The sequence below is a fragment of the Marmota flaviventris genome, chromosome 14 (assembly GCF_047511675.1).
Source record: "Marmota flaviventris isolate mMarFla1 chromosome 14, mMarFla1.hap1, whole genome shotgun sequence".
Classification (NCBI taxonomy): Eukaryota; Metazoa; Chordata; class Mammalia; order Rodentia; family Sciuridae; genus Marmota; species Marmota flaviventris.
Genome location: NC_092511.1, coordinates 76,138,356 through 76,150,842, shown reverse-complemented (window position 1 = coordinate 76,150,842; position 12,487 = coordinate 76,138,356). Strand labels below are relative to the sequence as shown.

At 36.7% G+C, this 12,487-nt stretch overlaps 1 protein-coding gene across 4 annotated transcripts in view; it reads left to right on the top strand.

The window, feature by feature from the left end:
* The window catches only part of LOC114103236 (zinc finger protein 519-like), a 56,276-nt gene that overhangs the window by 18,062 nt on the left and 25,727 nt on the right, over positions 1–12,487 (top strand). For 3 of the 4 annotated variants that reach the window (XM_071601781.1, XM_071601782.1, XM_027948862.2), the window contains exon 2: positions 6,618–6,744. In XM_071601781.1, coding sequence (XP_071457882.1) covers positions 6,618–6,744 — 127 coding nt within the window. Of the gene's footprint in view, positions 1–6,617; positions 6,745–9,188; positions 9,269–12,487 lie in introns of those variants that run through there. The other variant, XM_027948863.2, reaches the window with a different exon arrangement.

Here is a 12,487-nt window from a genome sequence, read left to right as displayed (position 1 = left end):
CTAAGCTGTTTTCTCCACAAACTAGGTGGTGAAGGGGTTCCTAGAATAGAAGGTATTTACCAGTTGTTATAATTTTTCCTTTTGCATTTTTACTAGAAGGGACGAGGGGCAATTCTTAAAGGTGACCTGGAAGAAACATGTTCTTGTACATCAGTTTCTTTGACTGATGGTTGTACATACTATTTTAACTAAGTTTTTGTTGCGGGTGTTGTGCTATTGCTCTATTTTCTGCTATCCCATCATGGTGTAAGAAAGGATCTCTAATACACTGTTTCTTTGTGAGTTCTATTTAATCCAGCTGCTATGAATACTGTTTAGTGGAGAGCATTTGAAAGACACCTATTCACAATGCACATGGGTTTCTTGACATAATTTAGACCCCATTTTTTTAATATATATTTTTTAGTTGTGGGTGGACACAATATCTTTATTTTATTTATTGATTTTTTAATATGGTGCTGAGGATTGAACCCAGTCCCTCATGCATGCCAGGTGAACACTCTACCACTGAGCCGTCCCAGCCTTAGATCACATTATTTTTAAGGTGAGATTTGTCTTTTCTATTTTCCTGTTCATTGGGGTCTCCAGAGTGCATGTAACTTTCTTTGGATATGCAATGTGTTCCTTACATGTTGAGCTATGAAAGATTGAGTATGAAAAGGTTTGCATTGTCTGATTCAAGCTGAGATTCAAGGCCCTAATAAACAGTTTGTTCTTTCTTGCCCTATAAGTTGCAGCCCAATTTCTCTAGGTCATCTAGATGTCAATCTTCTGATGACCAGGATAGTGTATGATTGCTACCTGCTTTGGTGTGCCCACAGCTTATATTAATGCCAGTATTTTCAAGGGCATGCTTAATGCATTGTTCTTAGCTGCAAGGACTCCTCTTTCCTTGAAGATAGCTCCATGTGCCTACACTCTCATGAGAGCATATTTTGAGTCAATGTAAATGCTTACCTTCTTTCTTTTGGTCAGTGAGAGCTCTTGTCAGAGAAATTAGCTTGCTTTTCTGGGTTGATGTTTTAGCAGCAGGGCCTCAGCTTTAAATATCAGTTATTCCTTGACTGCAGAGTATCCAGGTATTCACTGGCCATTGACCCTGAACTTGCTTCTATCAGTGAAGGGGCCCAGTCTGGCTCAATGATAGGCTACTGAAGATAAAAGCACTTGTGAAGAGTCTCCAAGCTTTCTGAGGAGTCATGTTCATTACATCTGCTGGCAACAGGGTTTGTTGATTTAAAGTGTCATGGGTTTTTTTGAGATTGACATTTGGACTGTCTGATAAGGTGGTTTTGAATCTCCCTACCCTCCCAACATTCAGCTGGCACCCATACTTCTGTATGAGCACCACCACAGCTTGATGAAGAACACAGAAAAATGGGTTGTCCTGACCAGGCATTACCTTAAAGAAATTATCAATTAGCTTTGAGGGGAGTGTGTCAGTTTTCCCCTTCTACCCATCAGAGCTTCTTTCCTATGTACAGGGTACTCTGTCCAATGAAGGTCACATTGACTGTACTGTACCAGGGATTAAATCCAGGGTCCCTTAAACACTCAGCCATATATACTAATTTTATGCTTTATTGTGATACAGGATCTCCCTAAGTTGTTTAGAGCCTCTCTAAGTTTTCTGTGGCCTCCCTAATTTGCTGAAGCTGGCTCAAACTTCTAATCCTTTTGCCTCAGCCCCACAAGTTGCTGGGATTACAAGCATGCACAACAACAGCTAGTCCAAACAGATATTTTTAGGGACTTCCTTCTGCAGAAACCAGCAGGACCAAGAAGCAGATGCCTTCATAAATGGGGACTTGAGGGGGCCATTGTATATGCTGAGGTCTGTGTACAAAAGTCTGGACTTCATTCAGAGCCATGTACTTTCAGGCACTAGGGAAGAGGATTATGACACAAAAGTTGGGGGAGTTTGCACTGGAGGCTTTGCCTCTCTTCATCTAAGCTGGCCTTATATCTATATGGGCATAAGCCCTGCTGCTTCACTAGAGCCTGGCTAGTCCAGGGCCCAAAAGGTCACGGTTTTTTTTTGTTTGTTTGTTTTGTTTTGTTTTTATTCCCTCTAGCCATTTACTTTTATCCAGACCTGTTTTTTTTTCTTCTTTGTGCCATTGCTTATGCTGTCCATCTTCATTTAGGGTGATGGGGTACTGTCATAGGGAAAATGGCTTTGCCTTGGGGATGAGTGTCTTCTGAGCAAATGAGTTGTCCTTGAAATCCCAAAGGAGAGACCATCCCTTGTCCCCAAGTCATTATTTAGTGGTTACAACACCCCCTGCCATGTCTTTTTTTGTGTGTGTATGTATCTTTTCCCAGCTTAGGCAAAGGAGGCTGAAGACATGGCATAGGCCACATCCTCTTCACTTACTTCTCTAAACCCCAGAAGCTTATCTGGGATTTTTCTTCTGACATAGGGCTGGTTTTTCTGACCCACAGTGGGTTGATCTGCAGCTGCCTGGGACTGGGCTGAGAAACAGTGCTGGGCACACTTTTGTTTTCTGGTGTCTTGCTATCCTTGCACACCAGAGGCAGTGCCTTTCTACACCACCATCTTGTTTCAGGCCACTCAGACTCCTCATGCAACTGCGTGAATACCTGCACTTATATTATTTCTTCTATTTACCTATCTCTGACAGACCAATTCCAATAGCAAGATCATAATAATTAAGAAAGTCATTCAGTGATCTGATGGTTACAGTAAAACATCAGCTATTTTTGGACAGGCTTATACCTAGTTTTGGCCCTCTCAGACAGGATTTTTCTCAAGAGTCTGCAGGTGAGATCAATGCAGCATTGCCCATGTCTTATAGGGCCAGCAACATTCAATCAAAAGCATGGAGACAACCAGAAGAGATCCCCAAACCAGGACCAACAGAAGGGAGCCTTTAAAACAGAGCTGACAGGGGGAAAATCTCCTAAGTTTCCTACTCTCATTGAAGCACAACTCTGACACCAATGATCCCATAGATGTCCCCAGGGATCAGGATTTTTCCCCCATAGGGGGCCAGATGTGTGGAATCAAGGGTCTCAGTGTGCACACTTGGGGAGCTTGTTGGATGTCCAATTTGGCATCACTTTACTGCATTTAGTTTCCTTTTTTCTATAGTAGACCCAAGGTGGAGCAACCCACAACATTCAGGGAGAGAATCAAGAGATCCCAGAAACCAAGGAGCCTTGGCAGCTTCTGGGAAGGCCGCTCAGACCCTCTCTTTATTTAAAAAAACAGCTCCTCCAGGACAACCTGAGACAAACTTACCTGTCTCTTAATTCTCCACACTCAACTGTCAATGAGATGATCAGCCACCTTGTATCCTCAGTGTGGATGTGGGGTTACTCACAGTGCCAGACCTACCTAAGAATGCTTGAACAGGTCACTGTTGGTTTTCTTCATACAACCAAATTTGATAATGAGAGCTTGGTCCTTGTCTCCAAAGGTATAGGACAGAGTAGGATTTTAGTAAAGGAAGTCAGCCTTACATTACTGTATTTAAATGTTTTTTTACCTTTCTTCTTCAGAGTCTTCTTTGGGTTTTTTCCATGGCTCTGTATTTTGGGAGTGATTTCAAGTGAAATTCCAGGGTTTAGCTTTGGAAATTCTACCAGAAATAGTAAATAGGGAAAATATCTCTCCCATTGTGGCTGCAGAAAAAAAAATGAATACAGTTTTAAAAAATTGAGGGGCAGCAACATAGTTGAATTTCAAATTTACCAAGTTATCAGCTTCTTATCCATGAAAGCCTGTGACTGTCAATAAGTCATTGATCTGGGTTTTTGAGCTTAATACTAAATCATGTGATATAAGTTTTGGCAAATCCTAGAATCATTTATATGATTTACTTTTTAGCACATTATTTGTTATCATGAAGATAGCAACAAAATTTTACTTTTATTTTCTGAAAAAGATGGATGCTTTTGTTTTTCCCTCTTGAGGAATGAAATATAAGTGCTTTACACATTTGTTGCCTCCTGTAGACATAAACACTGAGTTTTGCCAGGCATGGTGGGTAGTGCATGTCTAAGATGCCATCTTCTCAGGAGGCTAATGCAAAAAAAGATAACATTTGGAGATCAAACGTGGAAGCTTAGGGAGAATGTGTTTTAAAATAAAAAGTAAAAATGACTAAATGTAAAATGAATTTTATTACAACTATGAATGTTGTTACTGGTAAATCTGTATATATCCCCTGGATCCCAGCAACCACTGGTACAAAACAAAATCCTACTGAGTGTGAATACCTTTACCCATTAAGTAATGGGTCCTTTCTCATCTAAAACTAAATGAATAAAATTGGGAAACATAGAGATCTGAGCTCTGTGACTTGTAGTTAAGTTAATCTTGAGGCTACCATAAAAGGTCTTTGTGACCCATGTATTTTGTTTCTTGAGACCCATGTATTTTGTTTCTTGAGACCCATGCATTTATGGGTTTGAATTGTAAGCAGTCACTCCTGAGAAGGAAGTTTAGAGAAGGAAGAGAACAATGTAGTTGGTTTCCAGATAAGTGGTCCACATCAGGTGTGGCATTGTATTGTTCTCCCAAACTACCTTATATTTGAAATATGCACACCTGTAATTTTCTATCAATCAGGTTTGTGTTTAACATGTTTTAGCCACTTTGATTCCTTCTCTTCTCATGGTAAACAACATTATCTGTTTAAAATATATGTGCCCATATATACCCCCTATACCAGGAGCCTTCAGTTCTTACACTTTCGTCTAAGCCATGCCATGCCTACAGGATTGAAAAGATTTTCTTTTTGGTAAATGGATATTGGAAAATCTTGGTATCCTAGATTCCTATTGGACATGTTTTGGGGTCATTAGATGTTGCTGAAGAATGGAACCATGCTTTGTTTACTTTCCATCTGGATGCTCCATCATCTCTACATACACAGTGTTAGTAAAATGTACATTAGTTTCCCCTAAGAAATTAGTATGTCCTGAACAAACAGAATGATTAGAAATGACTCAATCTTTAGAATGCCAAAGAAAGTCTACTACAATTCTTATTATGTCATTTTGTTTTGATGGCCACTGATATTACAGCACTGATGATATGACCTTTTATGTTGATGCAACTTTGTTAAAATTTGTTCTATTTGTTCTACAACTGTTTTAGCCTCATTTGCTTGGTATAAATGCTGTCAGCCAAATTAACTCCATAAAATTAATTTTTTCTGTTTGTAGGCATCTTGGTAGGATTTTTCTAAATAATCTACTTGAACAATCATATTTGATCCAGAAACTCTTTTTTTCTGAGTAGTTTTTCCTTATGTTTTGCTTTGGGTGAATATAGCCTCTGCCTTTTGTTTACCAGAGTACTGACTTTATTACTGGAGCTCCTGAAGCAGACCACGGTCTTGTAGGCTTTCATTTTATTCTACCTCCAGCTCACAGACCTAAACCTCATAACCTCCTTGCATTTTCTGTGAATGAGACAAGAGTTATATCTTTCCAGTTGTCTGAAAATTACAAAGTATACCTCAAAATAAAATTTCAACAACAGGGAAAAAATGAAAAGACCAAGTAAATGTAGCTCTTATTTTATTTACTATCTTTAATTATCTGTATCTCAATAGTGTCTTTTAAAATAGCATCCATCCCAAATTAGTTTATATGTGTTACAAAGCAGAATATGCTTCTTATTTTAATTTACATGAAAAATTGTTTTTAATGTGTGAAGTTGACATTTCTGTATGTGTGTACGTGAAACCTAAATATCATTTGATCAATCTGATCATGTTTCTTCTTGAATACTTTCATTAGTCTTCTCATTTGTAATCACTGCCATGCTATAAAAATTCTTCTTCTAACATTCACATTTTGTCTTGACTTTAATACTCCTTTTTTTACTGAGTTACAGGCCAAATAAACTTGGGTAAAAATCAGGCTCTACCATTTACTGGATATTTGACAAATGTGATAAAGGAGGAGTACCACTACAGCTATCACATCTTTTGGGTTTCTGCATTAAGACATGAAGTATGTATTTGAAATAGCTAAAAAGGATTATTGCTGGTAATTGGTATTCTAATAAAAGTACATAAATCCCTTAAAATACTTGAACTCAAATTCATTAATTATTTTTTTTCCTATAGTGGGATACCTAATTGCTATTCAAGAGTGTCTCGGCGCTCTGGCACTAATATCACTAGATTGGAATACTGTACATATTCAGAAAACCAGTTCCCATCCAGTAACCACTGAATCAGAGTCTGCATTTTAGTAAATCTCTGATTTATGGTTATATACTTAATATTTTAATGTTATTACCTTTTTTACCATAACTTTCTTGTCTGAGAAGTAGACAATTCATATTATATATTAAATCTCAATTAAAATGTATATTCTTGTGTTAATGCCTTAAGTTTACATTTTATTTTATAAAAGTGGAGTATATTCACTTGGGGTGGGGGGCTATTGACACTCTTATGTCAGTGTTAAATAATAGAGAATATCACTGTTACAATGTATTTTCTTGAATAATTAAAATCACCCACTTTCTTGACAGCAGTTCTACTAACTCTCATTTCATCTTCAGTCAGCTTTGAAGCTCTGTGAATGATCAAATGGTCAATGTGCTATTAATTGACTTATTCTTATTTCAGGAACTGTTGACATTCGGGGATGTGGTTATTGATTTCTCTGAAGAGGAATGGGAATGCCTGGAGCCTGCTCAGCAGAATTTATACAGAGATGTGATGCTGGAGACCTACAGAAACCTGGTCTTCCTGGGTGAGCAGAGCTTCCCTTCAGAATTCCTAATTATATAGTTTTCTTCCCTTGCAGAATATCTTTTGGGAGATTCTTTTTTTTCATTAATGAGTTTAAGATTTTTGCCTTCAAGAAAAAGGATTGGGCAGTTTGTTCCATTTCTTTTAGTCCTTTATCTCTTCATTTCTTGAGGTGATATATACCCTTCACTTTAGATTAGTGCTACTTACAGTAATTCAGTGATATACAATGATTTAACCTACGTGTCAAAGTATAATTTTTTCCCTTTGTGGTATCATCAGTACTACTATTAAGCATCAGTAATCACAGGAAGAATTCAATGAACACATCTTATTATCTCTAAGCTCTATTTGGGCACCCTCCTCTGGAGCAAAGGAGAGAGCCCTGAGCCATATTCCCAAGTGGATAGAAATTCAAGAAGCAGAGGACACAGGTAAGAGATCCAAAAGCCAAGGAGGAAGCCAAACTTCCAAATGATGGTGGAGAAGTTATTATGCCACAGAAATTGTTTTCCAGAAGCTTATGTTTATCTCTCTTGTTGTTCTAGATGCTCTGTGTTTAGCATGCTTTCAACTTCTTTAGTCTCCTCTTTCTCCTGGGTTGATGTCCCAATATGTTCAAATTAATTGCCCAAACAGTCTCTTTTGTTTGTGAGGTCAGCATCATCTGATGGCATTTTTATTATTTGGTGGAAGTCTCTCAGAAATCCATGCACGTTTCTGGAGACCTCTACATGGAGCAATTGTAATATATTAGTGTCATAAAGCAGATTCTCTAATACATATTTATTTATTACATATTTATTTATTCATTGAAATTGCCTTATTAGAGCGCCTTTGAATATTATAATGGATTTCCTGCTTTTTTTTTTTTTTTTTTTTTTGGCGATATAATGAATGTCAGTGCTTTGCAATGGCTGCTTACTTTGGGTAAATAGTCATAGTTGAAAGTTGTAGTTATATAGGAGTTTATAAAATAATACATCCATGGTTATTCAGAATTTTGTTAGTTAAATTTCTTTTTTTTCCTTCTCTGTGTTTTATTTTATAAGATAATTTCATGTTAAAGTGCAGGTTTCCTCACATCAATCAGTTAATGCTTTCATTTTTTTACCTACATTTATGATTTTATGGCAGTTCCCAATATTTCACAAATTAGGGCAGTGTGAGATGAATTAAAATATGCCTGTTCCTTTTTTCTGTTGCCAATAAAATTACGTTTCTTTCTTATTTTTTATTTTTGTTTATATTGCCAATAAAATTACTTTGGGGATAAAATGTATTCCTAAGTTTTTGTTTTAAAGTATGTTTTGTACATGATAATTATTGCTACATCAGGTTTTGGTCATTGTTGTGTAATATTTTTATTTGCTTTTGCCTTCACATTGTATCCGTAGATTTAGAGTCTCCTGTAGACTGCATATAGTTTTTTTGTTTTGTTTTGTTTTGGGGTTTTTTTGGTAAGTTTCCCTTGCTTCTTTTATTTCTTTTATCTTGTTTTCTTATTGCTTTAACTTGTGGTCCACTGATTTTTATGGTGAAATTCTTTGATCTCTCTTTCACTTCACTTCATTCTACGTATATTTGTTTTATCATTTACGTTGGGATTTTATAAAAATCTTTAAAAATTATACTATATTTTAAACTGGCAATAAATTAACTTCAATTTTATGACAAAATTTAGTATATTTATATGTTCTTTTAAAACTATTTTATTGATGGCACAGTTATGTTTTTAGTTTTTATTTATTTTTTTGTTATAGTTGTTGTTGATGGGCCTTTATTTTATTCACTAACTTATATGTGGTGCTGAGAACCCAGTACAGTGCCTCACACATGCAAGGCAAGCGGCAAGCACTCTACCACTGAGCCGCAACCCGAGCCCTGGCATAGGTTTTTTTTTTTTTTTTTTTATTGCATACACATTAAAGGTTTATGATGATTTTTTTTTGTCTTACAAATCCTATGGAAAAGGTGTTTTATGATACATCATTCCAGTAAAAATGAATTGTATATTGCTATATGACTTTTTCTTGCCAGTAAATCTTTAAAATTTCATATGACTTTTGTTTTTGTGCACATTTATTTTATTTTTTAATATGAAATATTCATATTGTATTAACACCAGAAATAATTAACCACTGAGCAACATTCCAAGCCCTTTTTTTGTTTTTCATTTTGAAACAGCATCTCACTAATTAACTTATGGCCCTACTAAGTTGCTAAAGGTAACTTTGAATTTAGGATATTCATGCTTCAACCTCTCAAGTTGTGGGGATTCCAGACTTGTACCCCCACACCTAACTAATGTATTGTATTCTTGATGAATGGTAGTAGAATAATTGCAATGTTTTCTAAGCACTAAAATGATAATTATATGAAATAATAAATTTGATAATTAGCTAGATTTAGTCATTTCTTTCTTTTTTTTTAAATTTACTTTTTAGTTCTAGGTGGACACAATATTTATTTTTTTTATTTTTATGTGGTGCTGAGGATCGAACCCAGTGCATCATGCATGCTAGGTGAGTGCGCTACCACTGAGCCCCAGCCCCAGCCCCTAGATTTAGTTATTTCATCATGTATTTATATTTTAAAATACCAATACTTAGTAAATAATGAAATTTAATTTGTCAATGAAATGAATCAGTAAATAACCAAAATCACAAAACTTAAAAAGCAAGGCTGCTATAGCTGCTGCCATGTGAAAGCCTGGAGGTCCATTCTTAGGGTGCCTGCAGGTTTCCTTGCACCCAGCCTCTTCTCTCTCGGGACACTGGTTGTTTTAGTCAGCTATTTTGCTGCTGTGACTAAAGGACCTGACCAGAACAACTTCAAGGAGGAAAGGTTTGTTTGGGGGCTCATGGTTTTAGATGTCTTAGTCCATAGAAGTCCAGCTCAGTTCTTTGGATCTTGAGGTGAGGCTGAACATCATGGCAGGAAAGGAGAGCAGAGGGAAATGGCTCATATGGTGATCAGAAAGCAGATACAATACATGCTCCAAAGCATGCCCTGATTCCTACCTCCTCCAGCCACATTGTATCATTTCAGCTACCACTGGAAGTCTGATATCAGGGTGCCAGCAAGTTTGCTGTTGCCATCTTGAGTCCCAACCACCTACATCTGGGGACACAGGCCTGGAGGACCCAAATCAAAGTGCCTTGAGGTTTAGTTGTAGCTGAGATCTTGCTGTATGTGCTGGTGGCCACAATCTTACTGCTGCATCACATGGTCACATCTTTGTGTGTAAATTAAAACAACATTGAGATCATGGGTCTGCAACACAGCAGAGCCTAAAGAAACTGAAACCCAGATCTGTGAGTTTACAGCTAGATCTGCTTGGTCCAATCTGAGTTAGCAATCCTGTGGAAAGGTCAGAAACTGGGAGTATTTTACTAAGGGGAATCACAGGTTAGAGAGGCCAGAGAGAGCAAGGCTGTCCCCAGCTCCATGAGTCCTAAAGTATGTGGGGATAGACAAGGTTGGCTATAATGGATCAGAAGTTTGATAAAGGGTATTAGGGTATCTTGCTATCAGCTTGCTGAGCCAGCCAGTTTAGCACCCACCAGACCAGAGCTACCATCAATCTCCAGACTACCACACATATCGGCTGAGAGGAAAGCTAAAAAACTTGAACTCCAAGGGAAACAGTTGTTCAATTTTTCATTGAGAAAAATTTTTAAATTATTATTTCTTTCCCTTTTACTTCTCTACCATTTTTAAAACCAAGAATTTTTATGAATCAGTTTATTGAGGACTGGGATGTCTGAATAGTATATTACAGTTTTCTTCTGTATTTTTATGTTTCTCTCTCTCTCTCTCTACTCTGTATATATTTTTCCTCTCACTTATCTGTCTCCCTGGAATCTTTCTTTCTTTTCTACTTTTAACAGATAGCCTCTATTAATACCTCTTTCACTCTTTCTATGAATTTTTACTTCTAACTTCTCTTTTCCTTCCTCCTAAACATATCCTACCATTTCTCTCTTTATCCACCAGTTGAAATTGTAAAACCTTTTTACAAACTTACAGTTTATACTATGAACAATAATTGAACCATTATTTCTGCTTATTGTGACAAAACTCTAGATGTCTTAATAGGAGCTATTTTGTTAAGAGGCTGCATATGGTTTGCATTGGGTGCTGTTAATATTGTTCTCTCCCTTAAAGGCAAGATACTGGACACTGTACTGCCTCAGATCCGTAGTGCTAACTGGGAAGACATAAAAACAACATGAAAAAAAACAAGGGAACAAATTGCCCCAAACAAACCACCATGCTCCAGTAACAGAATCCATTGACAACACAGTAAAAGAAATATCAGAGAAGGAGTTTAGAATGTACATAGTTGGACTGATCCACAATGTAAAGGTGATGCAAAGAGTGAAATCAGAGATAAATTTCAGATGATGAAAGATCACTTCAATAAAGAAACAGATTTTGAAAAGAAATCAAGCAGAAATCCTCAAAATGAATTTTAAAACCCAAGGAAAAATTAATGGAAAGTACCCACCAACAGATGAAGAGAAACTATATCACCTTGAAAATTAACCATGCAGAGAAGATATGAGAAACCATGAGCATAACTTCCAAGAATTATGGGATAACATTAAAAGACCAAATTTAAGATTTATCAGGATAGATGAAGGTGCAGAGATACAAACTAAAGAAATGCACAATATTTTCAATGACATAATATCAGAAAATTTCCTAAACATAAAGAATGAAATGGAAAATCAAATACAAGAGGCTTACAGGACCCCAAATGTACAAAATTACAACAGACCCACACCAAGTCACATTATGACTAACATAAAATATAAAGATCAAATTTTAAAGGCCATGAGAGAAAAATATCAAATTATATATAGGGGCACAACAGTTTGGATTTCAGCTGACTTCTCAACCCAGTCCCACTAAACCTGAGTTTCAGATTTGAAGATGAAATAAAAACCTTCCATGATAAACAAAAGTTAAAGAATCTATAACTTTTTAAAAGTGTGCAGTACAGAATATTCTCAAGAAAATATTACATGAGGATAAAATGAAAAAAAAAATGAAAATGAGCAAAGGACAGAAATGCACTAAAAGAATCATCAATCAAAGAAGGAAATAAGTCATATGAAAAAAATAGAAATAAACCAAAATGTCAAGGAATACACATCACATCTCAATAATAACCTTGAATGTTAATGTCAATCAAAAGACATAGACTGGCAGATTGGTTTAAAAATCAAGACCCAACAGTATGCTGTCTCACCTCCTAGCCAATTAATTCCACAGAATGAACATGAAAGGATGGAAAAAACATCACTCATATGGATCATGTAAACAAATAGAGGTTTACAACCTCATATTAGTGAGGATATCATACAGTGACACAGCCACGTTCATGTTTATAGCAGCTCACTGTTAGACCAGGACACAAGAAAAGGCCACTGACTCCAATTAAAATCAAATTAAAGCAAGCTTATTATTTCCACCGGCCGGGCTGCCTCTCCCTCCCAAAACGGCGGGAACAAGACAGCCCCCCAGCTTTCCTGCAGCCCAGCTTTATAGCCCAGAAAGTTACACAAAGGGGGGTTACAGATAACAGAACTCTGACAAGCATCACACTAATGGTAGTTTACATTTTTTGCTGGCCCCAACATCAGAATTTATGAGGACCATTAGAGCCTCAGAGAGGGTCATTGTCTGGCCAGGGAAGGCCAATATTTATAAGGTGTCACTAAAGTTTCAGAGAG